Genomic DNA, 23666 nt, shown 5'->3' on the forward strand with positions numbered 1-23666 from the left:
AGCCAAGTAATTTCTCCAAGGTGTCCAAAAAGGCTTGAACTAGAACTCACTTCTACTGATTGCTAAAGTCCAATGTTCTCCCCAGCGTAAGGCACTGACTCATTCAGTCCTAGTTTCTTCTCCTGTCCTAGAAACTATACCTCTTAATAGGCACCTCCATATCTCTTAATGTTGGTGTGTATACCTATGTGCCTCCATCAGAGAGCACACTTGTGAATGACTACGTGTCTATCTGCAAGTATTTATAAAGCATATCTTTGGGTGTTTATGTACTTTCTCTGAGGGAAACCTCTAGATAATGACAGTTCTCAAAGTTGGCATCAGCAGTGAAGTCAGGGCAGACTATCAAAGTCAATCATTAATGAGCAGTTTTTGTTCTTTCTCCAATCAGTATATTCCTGGGTCTTCAGGAAACAAGGCAAAATAGTCAGGGTAGAACCAGATAGTCAAAGTGAAACTTGACTTCATAACAATAAAAGCAACAAGAGGCAAAGCTTGTAAGGGGCTATGACGGAGTAACAGTGGGCTGTAGGCAAAAAGTGCTCATGAGGTCAGGTTGGCATGGATACGATCTTGGTCTTCAGTCTAATCATTGCATCCTATCATTCCAACAAGAACGGTAAGTACTTCTCTAACATAATATGCTAGAACATCCAAAAGGAAGCCTAGAAAGAATTTGGAGTCTCTTCTATCAGATAGGGATCTAGCCAATACCCGAGTTGTACTTTGCAGAAATTAGCCTATATATCTGATCATTAAACCCAAGGAGACATCTATCTGTTTCATAAGAAGTCTTCTGGGAGTGTGGGCCTTCTTTTTCCTCGATTACAGGGATAACAATAAAAACATGGTCAGACAGCTCTCATTGTGAGACAGTACCACAGCTTTTTAATTAACCCCTCATAAGACGTAGCCTTTTTTTTTTAAGGTGGTACACTCATATGATTTAAATGGAAATGTTAATGGGGCAAGCTGAGGGAAAGGTGATATGGGGTGGAGTGGCACTGTGTGCTACTCTTTGGTAAGTGTTGATTGACTTGGGGATTTTGTTTGTTTTGTGCTGAGGCTTGAAAGCCAGCCTCAGGAAGCTAGGCAAGTGTTCAGTCACTTAGCTCTGCCTTTGCCCTGGTAGTAAATGTTTATTTAAAATATGATTTTTTTCAGAGTTTCCTAAACATTTCTTCTCTAAAATTAGCTAGCTAGAGGTTAAAGCAACACAGTATAAGGGGTAGCAGTAGCATGTTAATGCAAATTAAGAAAATTCACGCTTGTGACCAAAGCACTTGAGAGATGGAGGTAGGAGGATTGCCATCAGAACAGAGCCAGCCTGGGCTACAGAGAGATTACAGTCTTCTTTTTCTTAAAAGACAGCTGAAGCTAGATGTGGTAGAGAATGCTTTTTAAATTTTTTATTAGACTTATTCATTTTATTTTATGTATGAATGTTTGGCCTGCATGTATGTCTGTGTACCACATGTGTGCTTGGTGCCATTGGAGGGAGGGAAAGTGCATGAGATCCCCTGGAAGTGGAGGTAGGAATGGTTGTGAGCCACCATGTGGGAGCTGGGAATTGAACTCTGGTCCTCTACCACAGCAGCCAGTGCCCTTAACCACTGAGCCAGTCCTTTAGCCACTACAGCACGCTTTGATTCTCAGCACTTGGAAGGCAGAGGCAGGTAGCTCTCTGAATTCCAGGCCAGCCTAGTCCACACAGCCAGGTTCTAGGCCAGCTAGAGCTACATAGTGAGACCTTATCTCAAAAAGAAAATAAGAAAAGCTGAGAAAGAAAATTCCCACACCCTGTGAACCACATACCACAAAACATAAATAAGTATGGTCTATAGCTCTGTGGGAAACTATAGAGAGCCTATATCCAAGGGAATGCATATTAAACCTTCGAGGTTCTCTCCTTAATACAGCAAGCAGAAGCTGAGCAGTGGTGGCAGGTGGATCTCTAAGCTCACGGTTAGCCTGTTCTACAGAACAAGTTCCAGACTACACAGAGAAACCCTGTCTGTTTAAGAAAAAATACATCAGGCAGATAGAACAGGAGTGAGCAAGAAAATAAACTGTTTAAAGAGAATAGATGGGTTATTTTTTCATTAACTTAGCAATTACATCTCTCACTTCTCTTTCTCTCAGAAAGAATACATTGGTATTCAGTTTTCTTTATAATGTAACAATTCCTACTTAAATGTATTTGGCCATGTGTTTTAAAATCTTTTTTTAGGGAGTATTTGATCTCTCCAGTTCTAAGTTTTATAAGCAGAAACTTCATCTCTTCCCCTGCCTCCGAATTCTAAAGGGAGAGGACCTAGGACATCCTGACCCATTTTTTTTCCTTCCTAGACCCCAGAGAGAGCAGCTGCCAAGTGGAACAGCTACCCAGCTTCTTCCCAAAGGATGTGAGAAGCCACAAGGATTTGGTAATAAGAGGTAGGGAATAGAGACCTTTCTGGAAAATCTCTTTACCATCCCAGGATTTTCTTTTCCTTCCTTCCATCCTTCCATCCTTCCTTCCTTCCTTCCTTCCTTCCTTCCTTCCATCCTTCCTTTCTTCCTTCCTTTTTTCTTTCTTTTTTTTCTGGCTTTTCAAGACAGGGTTTCTCAGTGTAGCCTTGGTTGTCCTGGAACTCACGCTGTAGATCAGGCTGGCCTCGAACTCACAGAGATCCACCTGCCTCTGCTTCCCTAGTGCTGAGATTAAAGGTGTGTGCCACCAACACCCAGCCCAGGATCTTCTTTTTAACCTTTAAAAAAAATGATTTTTGAGGGCTAGAACGATGATTCAGCTGTTAAGAGTATTGGCTGCTCCTCTAGAGGACTTTGAGTTCAATCCCCAGCACCCACATGGCAGCTCACAACTGTCTGTAACTCCAACTCCAGCGGCTATGCATATACATGCAGGCAAAACACCCATACACATAAAATAAGATAAAGTTTTAAAAATACCTCACTTCTTAGTCCAGATCTCAAATGTGCTATTTTAAAGATAGATATCTCCTCAGAAGAATGTCTGGAAATGAATTTTTATATTAACTTGTTGCCTAAAGTATGACTGTATAAATCAGATGGGGATAAAGAAGAGAAGGAAATAGCACTCAGTCCTCTCTGCATTTAGGAAAACAATCTATGAGCATTGCTCTGTGCTGGATTTACTGCAGTCGCTTGTCTTCAATAGCCCCTTGCAGGAAGGAGAGCAGAACCTGCACAGTCCGTACCATAAACACAGACGGAGCAGGAGATGAACCAAAGGAGGGCAAAGTGCAGCCGTGGAGTTCAACAGGAGTCACGAATGAAAGTGAGTTATCTGCACAATGCAGATTAAGAACCGCTTTGTTTTTCCGTTTAGTTCTTCCAGAAATTCACACAGACATCAAAGAGGCCCCATTCATCGAAAATCAGACTATAACTACCCTGCAGTGCCTTGGCTCTGGGAGGAGACTGAGAGTCCATCTTGCATATTCAGAGAGAAGGCCAAAGGTCAAGTATACGCTGAAGAACCTAGAAGTCTTTGCTGATCTCCATAGAAACAGCACGGCCTCCCCAAGCTGTCACCTCAGGCCCACTTCCCAGTTTCAGAATGGATCCCTTCTAACAGGTAAAATGAGACCAAAGAGCTCACAGAGGTAGGTTGACACTAACTACAGTTGACGTCCTTGGTGGCCAGTATTGGTTAGCAGCCAAAGCCACAGTGAAACAAACTATTCTCCCCTTGGGAAAAAAATAAGTGTCTCTTTGAGAACCAGTTTTCTAAATTCTTTAACAATAATTTTAAATTATATTCATATGTTTACTCTGTGTGTGTGTGTGAGTGCGCACGGGCGCGCGCGCATGCGCACGTACACGTGAGAGCAAGCATGCGTACGTGTAAGCATGGATATGTATATTGAGGTTAGAGGACAACTGAAGACACCTTTGGGAGTCAGACAAAATAGATTTGGTAGTAAATGCCCTTATACACTGATCCACTTCACTGACCCCAGGTCCCATATTTCTAGTTTCTAAGACTCCTTTTGGCCCTAGTGTCCTGTGATATTCATAAGATACAAAATATTCTTTTGAGACAAGTTCTTATGCATATCCCTGGCTGGCCTAAACTGCTTATGTCTCCTAGGCTAGCCTCAAACATCAGTCTATTTGCTTCTGCCTCCTGACTACCAGAATTAAATGCATTCACCACTACGCCTAGCTGGTCTTCGTTTCTGAGTGGGCCCTCTTTGTCTTCTTTTTTTCTTCTCTTGTTTTTATTTGTTTTTCAAGACAAAGTTTCTCTGTGTAGCCCTGGCTGTCCTGGAACTAGCTTTGCAGACCAGGCTGGCCTCTGCCTCTCAAGTGCTTGGACTAAAGGCGTGCACCACCACCTGGTGGGTGTGTCTTCTTTTAACAATAGTTGTGGGCCAGGTATGGAGTGTGTGTCTTTTATCCCAGCACTCAGGAGGCAGAGGCAGGAATATCTCTGTGAATTTGAGACCAGCTGGCTCTACATTGTGATTTCTAGGACAGCTATTTATAGGTAATTTACATTTGCATTCATCTGCAAATAGCTAAACAAAGGTTTTTTAAACCACCAATATTTTGTGAATTTTGGGTTTGGTTTTTTTTTTTTTTCTTAGTGCACAGTGAAATCTACAAACAGCACACATTTCTAGTGAAAAGTAATCCTCCCTCCTACTCTTGTCTCTCAGTCCTTCAGTTCTGTTCCTGAGGATAGAAGGAACCACAATTACCTACTGTATTTCCTTCCATGCATGAATAGGTGTGCACACATTCCCCCCTCTTCAGACAAGGTCTCATATTGCCCAGGATGGCCTCTAGCTTGCTGTGTACCTTGGGCTAGCCTTGAACTCCTGAAATGCCTCCCTCTAACTCCCAAGTGCTAGAAATACAGGCTTGAGACCCCATGCCCAGATCATTTGCATATGTGAAAAGCATGGGCAGTACCACACCATACACCCTGCTCTGCACTCTGGCTTTCCACATGCACAGGTTTATCCTATGTCCATAGTCATAAATTTGACTTCTGTGTGGTTGGGTTGTAAAATATTGAATCCAAGGCTTTGAATATGCTAAGCACATGTCTCTTTCTTAGCATATTATGTCACCATTCTTCTTAATGGTATTCTACTAAGTTGCAATTTATTTCCCTAGTTCTCCACTGATGGCAATTTTGGTTATTTCCATTTTTTTTACTAATACAAACAATGACATTATACAGTTCTCTTGTATATCTGCTATTTATCAAGAAAAAGCATTCCAAGAAGCAGATCTGCCACATCGACAGTTGATAGCTGGTGCTCATTTAGCCCCCACAGAGGTGGTTCCAGTTTCCATTGCTATCTGCACTGTGTGAAACTGTTTATTCCCCAACAGCAGCAGTTCTTGATTTCAACTTCTGCCATCCTTTCCTTCTTTCACACATCTCTTCTGTCGAGTAGTTCCTGAACAATAGGCTGGTCCACAGCTCTCACTGTGCACGAGGCTCCTTTAGGCTCTGCTGCTAGTGTTGGAAAATAACACTCGGTGCTTAGAGAAACTGGGAAGTAGAGGGATCGTGAGCAAAATGATGTAGAAATAAACTTGGCTACTTGGCTTGTTTGTTTTTCAAGATAGGGTTTCTCTGTGTATCCCTGACTGTCCTGGAACTCAATCTGTAGACCAGACTGGTCTCGAACTCACAAAGAAACTTTTAAAGCCTAGAGTAAAGATTGAGAAATAAGGGGCAGACATTTTCTTGGGATCAGGCCCCAAAATAGTAAATTATTTATTCTTACATGACTTGAATGTTTCAGTCACTTTATTATAATTAAAAAAATTCTACCACTAAAAGCTAGGACTGGTAGGGTACACCTGTAATCTCAATATACAACATACTGATTTTGAAGACAGCTTGGGCTATATGGAGACCTGTTTCAAAAGAAAGAAAGGAAGGAAGGAAGGAAGGAAGGAAGGAAGGAAGGAAGGAAGGAAGGAAGGAAGGAAGGAAGAAGTAGTTAATTAAACTTTACCACTGGGAGGGCTCTTAAAACCCAAAAATCACTCAATATCAATTTATGTGGGCCTTTTCCTCTTACTATGTGACACCCTGTTGACCTGACCCAGTACTGGCCTTAAGGCACTTTCCAGTCTGCAGCTCTCTGAGTGGTACTCCATCATGCTTTACACTGTGGGGCCTGAGGTAATTCAGGACATTAGCTGTCAGGAATTCTGAGCCAGGAAAATTGGGGGGGGGGTTAAGGGAGAGGAAAGTTGCCAAAGATCAACCTGCCCTATTGAAAAGGTTTGCCTTGGGGTGACTCCAGGCTTTGAGCTCTTTCCAAGAGGAACAGTCTTCCTCCTTCTCCTGGATGCTTGCTCAAGGCAAAGGTTCTGAGATCCAGACTCTGAGGCAGCACCATATAGGATTTGAGTCGTGTAAAGAGACCTAATGCATATTTGGTTAGTTTGGGTCCTAATCACCATTCACCATATGTGTTTACAAAGCCACCATGACAAATCCACACAGTCATCTTATGAATGGACTTTTGAAAGGAGCTTTCTTTCAAAGTCCGAAGATGCCTGTTCTGAATTTAAACCACATTAAATCACAAAGATGCAACAGACCTCAAATAGGTTAGAAATAAAAACTAGGAAAACAGTCTGACTTAAATGTTCACAGGAGACATGCACTCTGAAGCTGTCACTCAGGCTGATGTCAGTCTGCAGAGGGAGGTGTCTAAAATATAATCAAGTGGCATTAATGAAAAGCTCCTCTAAATCAAGTAAGAATATGGAATTGTAAGGACGAGAACTTTCCACAGCACAGTTGGTCTTAACAAGACATGCACCAAACATAAAATGTAGAAAGGAAACACAAGACAGCGGCTGAGGTGTAGCTCAGTTGATAGAGTGCATGCCCAAGTTGCTTTTCTCACAGCAACACACGGGGACCTGGGGCAATCAGTCACAATACAGTTTCTGTTCCTGCTTCTCAGATTTTATTTTTAGAAGCTTTCCAGTTACCCATCAGGTTTCATAGAGACTTATCTGTTTTTAATAGGACACAAGAAGATAAAAACACCCTATCTGATTTTTATCTTATTTTTATATTTTCAAGACTGGTTCTCGGGTACCCCTCACTACATATTTGACAATAAGCCTGAATTACTAATTCTCCCGCCTCCACTTTCTGAGTGCTGAGATTACAAGTGTGCACCACCACACACAGCTGTTTCATACAGTTGATAAATATTTTCTACTTTGTTTTTTGAAACAATCTCACCTTGGCTGGCCTGGAACTCACTTTGTATATCAAGCTGGCCTCAAACTCACAAAGATTCTCTGCCTTCAAATGCTAGGATCAAGGTCTGTCCAACCATATCTGGCAAATATTTTCTTTTTGAGTGACTTTTTTTCTTTCTTTCTTCTTCTTTTGGTTTTTTGAGACAGAGTTTCTCTGTTCCTGGCTGTCCTGGAACTCACTCTGTAGACCAGGCTAGCCTCAAACTCAGAGATCCTCCTGCCTCTGCCTCCCTGAATGCTGAGATTAAAGGCATACACCACCACCCATGGACTGTGTGAGCATTTTTAAATGTCATTTTAGTAGATGGATTAGGATCTTTATAATTTGACTAGTGTGAACTGACATCTCAGGTCTGGTTACCTCATATGAAATTGTGGGTTATAGAAGTTATAAATGTTATAAATCAAACTAGTATTTATTATGATGTTAACGATCGCCTTTGGCAAGTTAGGTATTTTCCCAGTGCTCAGTTTCTACAGTTACAACTGGGAGAGCTGACAAGATGGTCTAGTTTTCAGAGGTACAGAGGATTAAACATTAGCGTGCAAGCCTAAAAACAAATGTAAAGACTCCCAAGTGGCCCTTCAACATGTGAGTATTATTATAGAATATTCTCTAAGAGCCACCTCTATTTATTATTTATGTTTGTTTCAGACGGAGTCTCACTACATAGCCTTGGTTATCCTTGAGTTCCGTATGTAGACTAGGCTGCCCTCAAACTCACAAGAGATTGACCAGAAAATGACATCTCTATTTAAATATAATGTATGTATCCAGACGTGGTGGTATATGTCTGCAGTCCCAGCACTTGGGAAGCAAAGGCAGGAGGACAGGAAGTTTGAAGGCAGTCTAGCTACATAGTGAAACACAGTCTCAGAAAAAAATAATAACAATACATAGCTAGTTCAAGTTTAACTTGGGCTACATGACAAGATCCAATCTCAAAATCCAGCCAAACAAAACGTTATATTAAATGTAAATGAAAATAGATTAAATATATTCAGTGTTCTTTACTTTAAAATTAGTTTTTAAGCAAAGAATCTTTTAAAACTATGAATTATTATTGTATTTAAGAATTTCATAAAGTTGGATTTTTAAAAACAAACTCCTTAAATTGGGGTCTTTCTATGCTAAAAAAGCAAAAAACAAAAACACCAAAGTCTTACTATGCAGTCCTCATTTGCCTAGAATTCTGTATATAGGCCTGACTGGCCTTGAACTTAGGATTCTGCTCTAGAACAGAGGCTTAAAGGTGAGTACCACCATGCCTAGCAAGCTGGAATGTTCTTATGGATTGTTTTTGAGGCGGTGTCTCATTCTGTAACCCTAAGTGGCATGAACCTTTCAAATAAACCAGGCCGATCTCAACTTGCATTGACCTTCCTGCCTCTTGTCTTCCAGGTCCTGCCTGGAGCTAGAGGCATGTGCCATCATGGTCGCCTTAAATTGGGGCATTCAGTTCAAATACCTTCAGCCAAAGAAAAACTAATTTTGCAATCCCATCATCAATGGAATAAAGTGTTTTGTTTGGGTGTTTTTTTTTGAGACAGGGTTGTTCTCTGTATAGCCCAGGCTGTCCTAGAACTCACTCTGTATGGCCTTGATCTCAGTCAGAGATCTGCCTGCCTCTGCTTCTTCCCAGTGCTGGGATTAAAGGGACGTGCCACCACCACTTGAAGGAAATAAAATATATTTCAGACATGTTCTACCTTGATGTTCAGATACCTCAGAGATAGTACCTAAAAGAGATGGGCTGCCAACATGGACATTAATTCAGAGGACTGAAAGTACACTGACAGATGGAGCCTGCCCAGTAGACTCTGAAGTCACATTCTCGTGGGTGGGAATACAGGACATATGTCTCTATGCCATTATCCCTCTGGCTACCAGACAGAGTTCTTCTGCTTAGAGAGAGTCTCTAGACTTTCCCTTATTTTTCAATCCCAGTTCACTCAGCTTACAAAGTGTTTTCATATCTGCTTTCTCATTTTTATTTGTTTCTGATGTTTACAACACCTCTGAGAAATAGATACAGTGAGTATTTTTTATTACAACAATATTGCAAACAGGGAAACCAAACTCAGAATTACGTAACTGTCCAAAGTGAGTTCTGCTTATCTTCAAACACGCATGTTACCACTTAAGAGAAGTGACTGGAGCCGGGCACGGTGGCCAACACTGTCTCCAGTTAAACTCAGATCAAGGACCACTGTTTATCCTGTCATTTGTTGTATGATGACTGGGACTGAAAGCTGCCTGAGTGCGATTGTTCCCTCTACACAACTGTTAAAACTGTCACTCTGCTGTTTTACTTGTCAAGTTGTTCAACATCTCTGCTGATTAACAACAACAAATGATCATTGTAAAGGATATAAAGACATGTGAGAGTAATTTAGAGGCAGATGGTGGTGGTGCACACTTTTAGTCTCAGCACTCAAAAGGTATCTCTGTGAGTCAAGGCCAGCCTGGTTCACAGAGTGCATTCCAGGACAGCCTGGACAGAGAAACCCTGTCTCAAAAAATCAAAACAAAAAAGAGCAATTTAGAAATGCTAAAGAAAAGTTATGATAAGAATTCCATGCAAAATGGAATAAAGGCTCACAAGATGGCCCCTGAAGGGGAAGGTGCTTGCTGCCCAGTGATCCAAACCTGACTACCTGAGTTTGAACCCTAGCATCCAAATAAACATAGAGAACCACCTTCACAAAGTTATCCTCTGATCTCCACATGGACACTTTGGCATGCACCACTCCCCTGGAAATAATACAGTTTCAAATGGAATAAAAGACTAGTTTTGGTGGCACACCTATAACCTCAGTAGTTGGGAAGGCAGGAGTCTCACTTCATGTTTGAGAGCAGTCTGGCTACATAGTGCATTTGATGCTAGACTAATATGGGCTATTTAGGCACACCCTGTCTTCTAAATAAAAGGGGTGAGGTGTGGAGAGGAATAGTCACCACTGTCTGAATTGGATTAGGTCCATTCCATAAGCAGGTGGAGTTGGGTGCAGACTACAGTCAGAATTCCTCTGCTTCTCCTCACTTTTATCCCTGGCTGAATCCTGGCACCCATCACCTACTGTCTCCAAAATCTGCTGCCACCACCAGATGATGCTTCCTCTAGCCTTATCCCATAACGGTCCATTTCTAACACAGCAGTCCAGTGAATGTCAATCAAAATGAAGCTTAGCTGGGCATGGTGGCTCGCACTTGTAATCCTAGCACTTAAGCTGAAGCAGGACTTTGTGAGTTGGAAGCCAGACTGGGATGCAGAGTTAGACCCTGTCTCAAACAAACAAAAAAAGTAATAACACCCTCCCCACAAAAAGGTCACCCTTGATCAAAACCTTGCAACAGATCCTTATTTCCAAAGCCCTGAACTTGGCACACAGAGCCTGGATTCCTGCATCCTCTCAATCCTCATCCCCTCCCTTGCTCCTCCATGCTGGCTACTGACTGCCTACTTCGTCCCTGTAACTGTAACCTTCAGATATGCTCTGCCTTGGGGACTTTATTCCCATTGTTCCCTCCACCTAGGTTATTTCCCTCAAGTCTTGGCTCAATTCTAACCTCAGAGAGGCTTGGCCTATACTACAGGTTGCCCAACTCTTACCTATGAATATTCCTCTGATTAGTTTGTCTTGAAATTTTTTGCTCTTTGTTTGTTTGTTTGATTGATTGACTGACTGATTGTTCTTTAAGACAGGGTTTCTCTGTGTAGCCCTGGCTGTCCTGGAACTTGCTCTCTAGAGCAGGCTGGCCTCGAACTCAGAGATCCACCCACCTTTGCTGGATTAAAGGCATGCACCACCACCAACTAGCTAGCTGATTTTGTTTTTTTGTTTGTTTGTGTGTTTGTTTGTTTTATTATGTATACAATATTCTGTCTGCATTATGCTTGCAGGCCAGAAGAGGGCACCGGATCTCATTACAGATGGTTGTGAGCCACCATGTGGTTGCTGGGAATTGAACTCAGGACCTTTGGAAGAGCAGGCAATGCTCTTAACCACTGAGCCATCTCTCCAGCCCCTGGTTTTGGTGTTTTAAAGATTTATTTTTTTAATTTATGTGTGTCTGCCTGCATGTATGTAGGTGTATCACAGGTACATGGATGTCAACAGCGGTTAGAAGAGGGCACTGCATTCCCTGGAACTGAAGTTATGGCACCTATGAGCAGCCTGATGTGGTGCTGGGAACCAAACCCAGGTCCTCCAAAAGCAGCAAGTGCTCTTAACCACCAAGCCATCTCTCTCATGCCTGATTTTGGCTTGTAAGACATAGTCTTACACTATGTAGCTCAGACTAGCTAGGAACTCACTAGTTACCCCAGGATGGCTTTGAACTCTTAGTAATTCTCCAACTCAACCTTACCAGTACTGGGATTACAGGTATGAGCTACCATGAGTGGCTTCTTGTTCTTGATTGACTGACTGATTGATTGATTGGTGCTTTTGAGAGAGAGTCTCTCCTTGTGGCCCTGGCTGTCCTGGTCACTATGTAGACCAGGCTGACCTTGGCCTCCCGAGGTCATGTGCCACTATGCCCAGCTCTAGTTTTAGTTTTTAAGTAGCAGATACCCTAATATAGAATAATGTTTTGTTTTGTTTTGTGTTATTGTTGTTGTTGTTGTTGTTGAGGTAGGGTCCTGCTATTCAGCTGTGGCTGGCTTGGTGCTCACTAGGTAGCCTATGTGGGCCTTGAACTCAAGGTTATCTTCCTGCCTCAGTCTCCCGAATGCTGGGTCTAAAGGCAGGTGCCACTACACCCAGTCATGAAATATATATATTTCATGTAATATATATACATATACTATATGTATATATTAATATGTAAATATATTTATATATAATATAGAAAGTCATTGAATTTGTCTCTGCTTCCTTTGCCCTGACCCCAGACCTATTTCTTTGCTTTCCTGTTATTATGAATCCAACTGATAAAAAATTTGAAGCAGTGCCTGGCACATAATAGACACTGGTTTTTGAACATTAAATGAATGAAACTGAGGAGAACACGAAGCTGGGTGCCTTTCCATCTCCTAGTTCCTCTTACTTGCACCACTGCCTTCTCAGAGTAGTTGACTGGGCTCCACTACACAGACCTGCAGCGGTCATTCAGGCAATGCATTTCAAGTTCTTCCCTGGACTTTGGAACCACCTCTATTAATGAAGGGAATGCTCAGTAAGGTCACACCCTCTATCTTTATTATTATTATTATAACCTCAAGAATGGTAGGCAAGCAAGATACAGCTTACTCTTTCCCTCTGATTATAGCCAAAGGATTCCTGGAGATTTAATCCATATCTCTTCTTGGTATCACTGGTCTCATTTATTCTTGGCATTATTCTATGCCTACACCTAAAACCTATGAACATACAGGTCAATGGGGCCACAGTTAGAAATGTAGTATGAAGTGAGGAGAGCTAGGGTTGTCACGTAAAACCAAAGTAGGATGATGCTTGTGTGCTACAGTTGTCCATGTGTTGCTTCTTTTTTGTTTTATAGCTTTCTTACCAGGGATCTCTCACTGCAAGGTCTACCCAGCAAAGAGTAGATCTGCTTCATCAGAGACGGTGCCCAATACTACCACCTCCACAACTCCTAGAAGTAAAGAAGAGAAAACTACAAGCACTGGGGGTTTTTCCAGCCCTTTATCACAAGGTACAAATTAAGTAGAGGTGGTAAAGCAAGAGTAGGAAGGAAAAGAGACATTTTAGCCCCAATATTACTCTAGGTCTCCTAGGACTTTCTTGGAGGCGGAGAAGCTACTTTATATTAAAAAAAATCATTTCATGTTTTAATAAGAGAAAAAAAAAGTTATCCATAAGGAAGTTCCCAGAAACATCTGTAGTTCAACACAGTCAATAATCCTTTCCTTGAGGATGGAGAGATGGTTCGGTGGTTAAGAACCATCTTCACCTGATGTTAAGCTCCAACTTCAGGTATCTCACACAACCACCTGTAATTCTAGTTCCAAAGGATCTGATGCATTCTGGTCCCTGAGGGTACAGGCATGCACCAATGCACATAAAGTCACACAGGCACATGCACGCACGTGCGTGTGCGTGTGCATGCACGCACACACGACTGTATATAATAAATCTTTTATTGAAAAATGGTAATTCCTTATTTCATGAAAGTGAATTCAGATTTGGAAATGGACTAAATCCAACTGGTACATACCAGCCACTTGCATGGACAGATGTATACTTAATAGTAAGCAATTACTAACAGAGATGACATCAACCAACATGTCTTCGTCTTCACTGGTTTTTAAAAACAGCCCTTCCTAAATTGGCCAAGACTCAAATTCTATAAGATTCAAGTTTGGGTTACATCCCAGGTTCATACCAGTGGAAAAGTATAATGAGATCAGTAATAACATAATAGATGGGAGCCTTCTGGCCTGGACTTGGCTTATGATTCAAAAGCAGTGACAGTTCACCGTTGTTCTTCCTGTACCCTCCGGAAACCAAGAGTGGAGCAGTAATTTTTGTTTGCTTTTGTTTCTTTTTGAGACATGGTCTCAATGTAGCCATGACTAGTCTGTAGCTCATTAAATAGATGAGGTTGGCCTTGGGTTTAGAGACCTACCTGCTTCTGCCTCTTGAGTGCCAGTATGAAAGGTATATGCCACCAGGCCTGAAATGAAGATGATTTCTGTATATTTGTATTACTTTTTCTTTTTTCAGTGACAGAGATGGAAGGAGATGTGATTTTTGTTTTTAAGATTTGGAATGTCAAGAGGACTGACTGGGAACAATGGGTGAAGTGCTCCTTGTGTACCCAAGGTTTTTCTTCCCAAAAACAGTGGAAGAATCAGCATGCATGACTCTGGAGAATCCCAAATTCTAGGGAAGGTGGCTCATTCATAAAAGAAGCTAGTGAGGAGCCCATGCTGCCACCGCACCTGATTCTGAGCCCCAGATGGAAATCCAGGCTCTTTCTCTGAGTCAGGTGTCCTTGATTAGTCTGAGGAGGAAAACTCACAGTCCTGCTGAGCTTTGCTCATGTTCCCTTTCTCTCTATCCCTCTTTCCTTTCAGACACAGATGTGTCCTTAAAGAAGAGGCAGAAATGGAGTATTGTCATCAAAGCTCTGATAGCTGCTGCGCTGCTGCTCGGGGGAGTCATCATTATAGTATTTGTCATCTTTGAAGTCCCATGCCCAGTGAGTCTGCTGATGTCCACAAGGGAACAAAGTCTCCATCAACAGAGGCTGCTTTCTGTTGGAAAGGCAGCATAGCCTAAGGAAAACAAGCACCAGCTGAGTGGCTTGTGGGAAGTTGCTTGACTTCTCCATTCTACAGCTGCCTTCTCTGTGAAACAGGACTCCTTATGTTGCCTTGCTTGTGGCTGTGGCAGCTAACCAGGATCCTGTTTGAGAGGCACCTAGTACATCAAAGGTGCTCTCTTAATGTGAGCTCCTTGCCCCCACTCTCTGGGAAGTGTGGTTCTAGTTAGTGTCTTCCTTAGAGAGGAGCATTTTTTTCTAGAATCCTAGTACTTGGAAGGTAGGGGGCAGACCAGGAATTCCAGGCTAGCCTTGCAAAATTGAGGCCAGCCAGGTTACATGACAGAAAGAAAGGTGGAAGGGGGGGGGCGTGTAAGAAAATAAAGCACTATTTCTTTTAAATGACTTGACAGAAAGTTTGGAAGATAATCTAACGTGTATCAGCCACTGGAATGATAACCAGCCATTCTCTTTCAGAGTCCATGCCTCAGAGCCACAAGGCTGTGCCAATGCCAATGGCTATGGAGAAGGGAAAGAAAGGAAGACCAGCAATCTGAGACAACTGAGTTCCAGTTGGACTCACAGCCTGAGAAGGGAAGTATTCTCTGTATAGCTTGTACAATGTGTCTAGACAAAACAATGTTAACCTGTAAGTGATGAGACGTAGTCAAATGCTTCAGTTATAAAGCAAATGTGATGAATTAGTCTGTGTCAAAAAACTGGCCAGGCAGTGGGGCACCTGCCTTTAATCCCAGCACTCTGGAGGCAGAGGCAGGTAGAGCTCTGTGAGTTCGAAGCCAGCCTGGTCTACAGATCAAGTGCTAAGACAGGCTCCAGAGCTACACAGAGAAACCCTGTCTCAGAAAACAAAACAAAACAAAACAAAATTGGGAAGATGCAGATGTGGTGGCGCACTCCTTTAATCCCAACACTCAGGCGGCAGAGGCAGAGGCAGGTGTACCTCTTTGAGTTCAGGTCACCCAGGTCTACATAGTGAGTTCCAGGCTAGTCAAACAAACAAAACAAAGCAAAAACACATTGTTATTTGGCTGAGTTTGGTAGTATACATCTATAATACTAACATGATCAGGCCATGTTCATTGAAGGCCAGCCTCAGCTTCAGCTATATAAGAAGTCTGAGGCCACCCTGGACTCATGGCTCAGGAGATAGCATCTAAATAAAAACAAGGTCAAACAAATAACAATACTAAGAGAGACCGAGACGTGTGTGGGTGGGGAAAGAAGTTGGTTAGAGGGAAATATATATTTCTGGGACCTAGATATACTGAATCCAAATGTGTAATGTCTAGAGTTGGGACCAGGGGTCTTTATTATCATTACTGTTATTCAGATGTGCTCTCACTATGTTGCCCAGACTAATCTTAATTTTTTTACGTCAAGTCATCCTCCTATCTCAGCTTTCCAAGAAGCTTATGCTACTCCCACGCTCATCTTATTCTTAAACTTTTAATAAGTTCCCTAATGGGGCTGGAGAAGTCGTTAAGAGTTAAAAGCAGTTCTTAGCACTCACACAGGGGGGCTCACAGCTACATTGTAACTCCAGTCCCATGGGTTACAATGCCCTCTGGCCCCTTGGGTACACATATGGTGTACACACAGGCAAGCAGCCACCTACACATAAAGATAAAATTTAAGAACAAGCTCTATAAGCTGAGGTGAATTTATTGTGAAATTCCTAAAACTTCAGGTCCTGTGGACCTTGACCAAGGCTGTATCCAATGTTGTAAGCTTTACATTTCCTTATTTATTTATTTATTTATTTTTCTGAGACAGGATTTCTCTGGTACCCTTTGATGTCATGGAACTCACTCTGTAGACCAGACTGGCCTGGAACTCAGAGATCCACCTGCCTCTGCCTCCTGAGTGATGGAATTAAATGTGTGGGCGACCACCCACTGTTAGACACATTCCTTTAGACAGGTTCCTCCTAATTGTAAGATCTTCAGCATTATAACATGAGTTCACCCTGGGTAACTCTCAGATACAGCAATGTTTAGAATCCGTTGCGCTTCAACCCAGTTTAAAGATTTGGCAAAGCAACTTTCTTTTCCCTTATGTTTGGGTTTCCTGACATGATTATAAATACTGCCTTTTGGTGTCTGAGCTGTCACTACAGGGCTGATTCACCAGACTGATTAATCCAGATTGCCAAGCCAGGTTAGACTCAGCTTTGGGATGGTGGAAAGTGATAAATGGGCACTTTCTCTAAGACACCCAGACACTCACTAACATGAGCAGACAAGGTTCCCACTGGACCTAGTTCAAAGCCTCAGTCCAGCACCACAGTAAGACTGTCTCAAAAACAAACAAAATAAGCCATACAACAAATAGTCACTCCCCACTCACTAAACTAAACAGGTGTCTGTTTTTGTAGAATAATAGCTTTGAGATCTGGTCTCAAAGATGCTATAGTAAAGAGATTTGATCCTCAGCACCATCAGCAACACACACACACATGCACACACACACACACACACACACACACACACGCACATGCGCACACACACACACATGCACACACACACACACACACACACACACATGCACACACGCAGTCTAGGATGGTACACATGCTATTCTTTTCCGGCTGTATCAGCTGCACAGAATAGTACCCAAGAACAATACCTGCAGCCTAGCAACAGACTCATATCCCAGTACTCAGTCAAGTGAACTTACTCGTCCTCTTGGGGCTAGGGTAGTATTTTCTAATTTTTTGAATATGAGTTTCATCTGTATGTATGTGCACCAAGCTCATGCCTGATGCCCACGGAGGCCAGAAGATCCCTGAAACTGGGATTACAAATGGTTGTGATCCATCATATCATGTGGGTTCTGGGAACTGAACCTGGGTCTTCTGGAAGAGCAGCCAGTACTCTTAACCATTGAGCCATCTCTCCAGTCCTTAGATTAGAACTTCTATAATCCTAATTTTTCTAATAGTAGATAATGGATTAATATTTTGATATTTTTATTCCAATCAGCAGCATCATTTCTACTGAACATTAAAAGAAATAGACTTGGTCAGGTGTGATGGCACATGACTTTAATTCCAGCACTTAGGAGGTAGAGGCAGGTGAATCTCTATGAGTTCAAAGCTATCCTGGTCTACATAGTGAGTTCCAGGACATCCAAAGCTACATAGGGAGATCCTGTCTCAAAACAAACAAAGGCTTAAAGGAGGCTAAATAGCCTAGTGCAGAATTAAAGATAGCCTCGTAACAGCAACTGACTGTACCTCTTCCATGAATATAATTGGCTATAAATTGGTGACATATGCTCGTAACCTCCGTATTCAAGAGATGGAAGCAGGAGGATGAGAGGTGTAAGGTGATCCTCAGCTACAAAGAGGGTCTGAGACCAGAGCTGTGAAAATGAGTCAGCGGGTTAAACACTTGCCCGAAAGCCTGGTGAACCCAGATCCTTCGTGGTGGAAGGAGAGAACTGACTCCACAGTTGTCTTCTGGCCTCCGCATGCATGTTGCAGAACATGTGCACCCCCCGCCATGCGCAAAACATACACATGCAAACACACAATAATACTAATGAAATAAAATAGACTAGAGTTCAAGGTCAGCCTGTACTACATGACATGAAATCTTGTCTCAAAAAAGTATAAGGCAGGGGGCTGGAGAGATGGCTCGGTGGTTAAGAGCATTGCCTGCTCTTCCAAAGGTCCTGAGTTCAATTCCCAGCAACCATATGGTGGCTCACAACCATCTGTAATGAGATCTGGTGCCGTCTCTGGCCTGCAGGTACACATGCAGGCAGATATTGTACGCATAATAAATGAATAAATATTTTTAAAAAAATATAAGGCACACATCTTTAATCCTAGTGCTTAGGAGGCAGAGCCAGGCAGATCTCTGAGGCCAGCTTGGTCTACAGAGTAGCTTCCAGGACAGCCTGGGCTGCACAGAGAAACCCTGTCTCAAAAATACAAGCAAAATATATACCTATGTGTATGTATGTATGTATACACACACACACACAAGATAGACATAGTATCAATTTTACACACATTACCCCCTCAGTTCCTCCCAAAGCTTGGGAAGGAAGACAGAATCAGTCTCTCCCAGTTTCAGACGTTGAACTGGAAACTCAGAGAGGATTGTGATTCTCCTAAGGTCGTTCAGAGGAAGCAGAACTAGAATCTGTATCTCTTACTTACTACACTGACATTTATATTTATTGGTCAATTATCTATTCCATACAATTTTACTGAAAACCTATGTGTCAAGCCTTAGCTTGAGAAATAAGTCATCAAGCCTTCCCCACCAAATACCTTGTGGAACGAGGCATTGTGGAGCACACCTGCACTCCTGGACTTTGGATGTAGAAGCAGGAGGATCAAGAATTCAAGACCAGCCTGGGCTCCATGATGCATTATCTCAAAAATAACAAGGCAAAACAAAACAATAGACGTGAAATCCAGCACTTGGAGCCTAAGGCTGAAGGCTAAGGCAGGAGGACTGACACACATTCAAGGGCAGCCCGGTCTATAAAAGCCAGTTTACACAGGGAAATCCTATCCAAAAGCCATGCAGGTGCCAAAAAGAGCTCAGTGGTTCAGAGTACTTGTTGCTCTTCCAAATCCAAACTGGATTTGATTCTTAGCACCCACATAGTGGCCCACAACTGTAACTCCAATTCCAAGGGTTCCAACACCTTCTTCTGATCTCTTTAGGCATCAGACACACACATGGCACACATACATACATGTAGGCAGAATACCTATAAACAAAACTGTGTAATGTTCTTAATAGTTGGGCATTCAGAAAATACATACAAAATCTGATAGGTCATAAACTCAAACACAGTAAGGGTGGAACTGGATTATAAATATTTAAACCAGGTGTATGCCACACTCTGCATGGCTTCGAGGACTGGCCTAACTGGGTGATGAGGGAATGAGAGAAGGACAGACACAGGGACACATATACAGAAAGACTACGATCATTCTGATGGGCAGCACCAACTGCTGCCCAGAACTTCAGCTCATTTATTTTATACACCTGAATGAAGGACACAGGCTTATAGTATACAGCCAAGTAAAGAAGTGGACTCATGGTCTACAACTGAACAAGAAGGCAGGTTTAGCTCATCTCGGTAGGAGGTCTCTGGGGTGAGCAGTCCCAGGCTGCAGTCATCCAGGAGGATGAAGCTGTGGTTTCTAGTTTTTGCACACACTGGGCAATCATTTGTAAACACTGGTACTTGGACCAGAAGGCTTTGTCGTTTCTCTGAACCTCACCAGGGAAAGCTTCCCACTCCTATGGGTCTGAGGCATTGGGGTCGTTGGCATGGCTGTACTCATATTAGCAATACACATTCACTCAGGACTCATCTGCTCCCCACAGGTGTGGTGCACACACCTATATTCCCTGCACTTGGGTGGTGGAGGCAGGAAGAGCAAGAGTTCAAGGCGTTCTCAACTACATAGTGAGGCAGCTTGATATACAAGAGACCTTGTTTCAAAAATAAATAACCAGATCCTAAAATCTCTTTCTAAATCCTCTTTAAACATAATGAGACCCTTTGGGTTTGATTGAAGGAAGGAAGTGGAATTCCTGTGCATATGGGATCCAGTGTAGTCACACACTCAGGGCCTTTTCCATTCCAGAAAACCTGGTCAAGACATGGGCGATGGGCCCTCTGCTAGTGGTCTATAGGTTCTTGAACGGTTTTCTCAGAACAACCATCAGGCAGGTAAAGAGGGAAACCCGGGTGTACTGGACTGAAATGGGATTTCTCTCAGCGATCCCTTGCTGATTCAGTTCATCTGCATCCTTACTGACCTTTCGTGTGTCCATTCCATCATAGGTTGGACAAGATGCTCCTAAATCTTTAGCCTCAATGACAACTACAGGGGTCACTGTAACCCCCCAGACATACTTCTGAGCTCAGCTTTGCCTCACTCTGAACACCAGTGCTGTCTTCTGCACCATCGTATCCTTATTGCAAATCATTACAGGCTGCCTTCTGAAGCCCTCACACTCGTATCTTCATGCGGACTTTATAATCAAATATATGCCAGGACAGTGAAGGAAGACCCTGGGTCGACAGAGCTACCCTCATGCCCTGCACCTGACACAGACAGAAGCCTCTGTGATTCACTTTGTACATCCATAAAATGGGTTATCTGTCCAACCCCGCAAATGAAGACAAAGTCCCTGCCTCCGAGTGTTGTGAAAGACCTTACTGCCTTCTTCAGTGAAAGCCGAGACACAGTCTCCAAAGACCTGGAGCCCACAGCATCCACGTTCCAGCTCCTCTGCTGCCCTCCCAGCTTTCTTCATGCTCACTGGCTGTCAGCGAGCTTACACAGGGCATTTGCTCTCCCAGGCTTATGATTAAATGACTTAGCCTCTGTCAGTATACCTGATAAAGAGAACCCAGCATTAAGAATCCCAAAAGCTCTTCTAATAAGTCATTCCTGAAGGGTTTCAGGACAGCAGAATATAGCATGGAAATGAGTTTGGAACATTTTGGATTCCTAAAGGAGATCTGATATTAAGCCTTTTCTTTCCTGATACTGTGATTTGGACCAATTCCTCACCTGCAAGTGCTATGCCACTGAGATATAACTAAGCCCTTTTGTAAAGGTAACTTTTATTTTGAAAGGTAGGTTCTCACCAGTTACCCAGAACCTGGAACTCTCTGAGTGGACCAAGAACTTTCAGCTCTCTTACTTCAGCCTCCCAGAGGAGCTGGCAATACAAGTGTGAACCACCAGGCCTGACTATGTCTTATTTCATTTTTAATTTTTTTGAGACTGGATTTTATGTGTGTAGCCCAGGCTGGCCTCCAACTTGCTGTGTAGCTGAGGATCACCTTGAACTCCCAACCTTCCTGCCTCTATTTCCTGGCTAGGCACTATTTTACCAAGGAGCTGCATGTGGTTTTAATTAAGGACCTGAGGATGAAATGACCGCACTCACAGGGACACTGCTCTGAGCAGAATCTGACCTGCTTAGACAGATTTCAGTGAGAAAGCAGAACTGGGGACTGGAGCAGGTGATGCAGCGAATGGTGGGGTCCTGTGTTGTCCTGCGTCTTTCCCAAGAGCGTGAAACCATTCCAACTGCCGGATGTTCCCCTCCTCCATGTACAGACTATTCCACATATACATATATATTACATGTAGCCCAGGCTAGTGCTGAACTACGTACATATCCCAGGATGACCTTCAGCTCATGATCCTCCTGTCTCCCACTTTTCATGCACTGGAATTACAGTATGTGTCACCAGGCCTGGCAAGTGGCTCTGTTTTCTTAGTTCTCTAGAAGAAACTGTACCTTTCACGTCAAGTACTGTTCCCAGCAGAATTCTTGAAAGTGTACTAACTAAGCAGGGGACAAGCTGAGCCAGGAGGAAGGGACAGACACCAAACAATGGTGATTCAAAGCTTCCCGGAAGAGCTGAAGAACCTCTCGGATTCCACAGAACACACTTTGAGCACACAGCAGACACAGACAAAAGACTATGTGTGGCGTTGGATGTGTGAGTGGATCATTTGCACCCTACTAGTGACTCAAAACATTGCCTCAAGTTTATCCGGATACCTGCTACTTTGCTTGGCCATATATTTGAGCAAAAAACAAACAAACAAACAAAAAACTGTTTTTTCCCCAGGTCTGGTAGGGGAAGTTATTAAAAAGATTCTATGTGCTCTTAGGATTAATGCCAGCATCCACTTCACCCCTGCCCTCGTCCCCAGCAGAGTGTCCCACAGCCCGAAAGCATGAGATTGCCTAGAAGATGAAGGCCACGGCTAAGTCGGTGCTCATCAGTTCTGCTCTTCGGCAAGAGTGAAACTGGGTAACATCTGTACTGATTTTCTTCGTGGAAACTGACGCGATCAAAATGATGTTTTCCCTGTCAAAAGAATCTTCTGAGGATTTCCTCACTCCCTCATCAGTCAACAGCTTTGAATTCCTTCCTCAGTGGAGGGAGGATTTTGGAAACAAGGAAATGAGAGAGCGAGAGCAGAGAAAAAGGGGGCGCTCCTGTGTGGACTTTGGGATGTGGACTTCAGTCTGAAGATTGCTCCAGAGTCAGGCACAAATGCCCGGGTCATCACTCTGGTGACACTCTTATAAAACACTTCAGTACAGCTGCCAATGAGTCTTCTGCCAAGTGCCAAGTCTCTGTTGCAAACTCTCTCATTAAAATATATTCTGTTTTTCTGACTACTAAAGTGCATTTTCATTATCAAAATTTATATCAAACAATATAAAGTGTAAAGTAATATAAGATTAAAAGTTATATTTACTCTCCCACAGGTAACCAAGAACACTGATACTTCTTTTATAGGCATAATAAGTATATGTGCATATAATAAGAGACATATATTACATAGCATAACACTCTCCATGCTACTTTCAACATAATGCCCTCTTTCCCCCACTAATATATTACTGTCATATTTCCAATTGCCCATTAATTTCCTTGTGTTTATTTTCAGTTTTGTTTGTTTGTTGGTTGGTTGGTTGGGTTTGGTTTTTTTTTTTTTTTTTTTTTTTTGGTTTTTGTCAAGACAGGGTTTCTCTGTAGTTTTGGTGCCTGAACTGGAACTAGCTCTTGTAGACCAGGCTGGCCTCAAACTCACAGAGATCCGCCTGCCTCTGCCTCCCGAGTGCTGGGATTAAAGGCATGCACCACCACCACCCAGCTTTATTTTCAGTTTTAAAGACAGCTAGAACTCTTTCTTTCTGAAGGATCTGTATGATGACCCTTTTGTTTTGCTAGACAAGGTCTCATGTAGCCCAGCTAGCTCTGAGTTCACAATGTAGCTAAGGAGGATCTTGAACTTCTGATTTTTCTCTCTCTAGCTCCTAGGACTAGGACTATAAGTGTACACCACCCTACCTGGCTAATATTCCAATACAGCACTTTTCCCCCGTCTCTCACTCTGTAGCCCAGGCTGGTCTGATCTTAATGTAGGATAGACTGTCATGATCCTCTTGCCTCAGCTTCCCAAGGGCTGAGATTACAGTCCTGAACCACCTGCTCAGCTTTCCAGTACTTTTGGATAGGTACAAAGATGAGGGCAGATAGTTGCTTGGTGCAAACAAGACAAGTTCACAAAAACCTCCACTTTGAACTTTTGAGGCTATTGCTTAACAACTGA

The 23666-nt window shown here is 42.8% G+C and overlaps 2 protein-coding genes across 5 annotated transcripts in view; one reads left to right on the forward strand and one right to left on the reverse strand.

The window, feature by feature from the left end:
* The window catches only part of Acaca (acetyl-CoA carboxylase alpha), a 261557-nt gene that overhangs the window by 226106 nt on the left and 11785 nt on the right, over positions 1–23666 (reverse strand). The window lies entirely within an intron of this gene.
* Positions 296–22725, forward strand: C9H17orf78 (chromosome 9 C17orf78 homolog). Of its 3 annotated transcripts, XM_087910163.1 has the most exons (7): positions 334–619; positions 2350–2436; positions 3353–3601; positions 12788–12943; positions 14328–14452; positions 14993–15107; positions 20355–22725. In XM_087910163.1, the coding sequence occupies exons 1-7, from the start codon at positions 562–564 to the stop codon at positions 20432–20434; spliced, it is 870 nt and encodes a 289-aa protein (XP_087766289.1). In that variant the 5' UTR covers positions 334–561; the 3' UTR covers positions 20435–22725. The 3 variants fall into 3 exon arrangements, with proteins under 3 accessions (XP_087766290.1, XP_048302666.2, XP_087766289.1); XM_087910164.1 differs by lacking the exon at positions 2350–2436 and having other exon boundaries at positions 296–619; XM_048446709.3 differs by lacking the exon at positions 20355–22725 and having other exon boundaries at positions 315–619; positions 14993–15187.

Source organism: Myodes glareolus, chromosome 9 (assembly GCF_982192425.1).
Source record: "Myodes glareolus chromosome 9, mMyoGla1.1, whole genome shotgun sequence".
In the NCBI taxonomy this organism is placed as follows: domain Eukaryota; kingdom Metazoa; phylum Chordata; class Mammalia; order Rodentia; family Cricetidae; genus Myodes; species Myodes glareolus.

Coding starts and splice junctions, on each gene's coding strand:
- C9H17orf78 (XM_087910163.1), top strand. CDS start 562: ATGGATACGATCTTGGTCTTCAGTCTAATCATTGCATCCTATCATTCC. Junction 620..2,349: donor CTATCATTCCAACAAGAACG/GTAAGTACTTCT, acceptor TTTCCTTCCTAG/ACCCCAGAGAGAGCAGCTGC. Junction 14,453..14,992: donor TCTTTGAAGTCCCATGCCCA/GTGAGTCTGCTG, acceptor ATTCTCTTTCAG/AGTCCATGCCTCAGAGCCAC.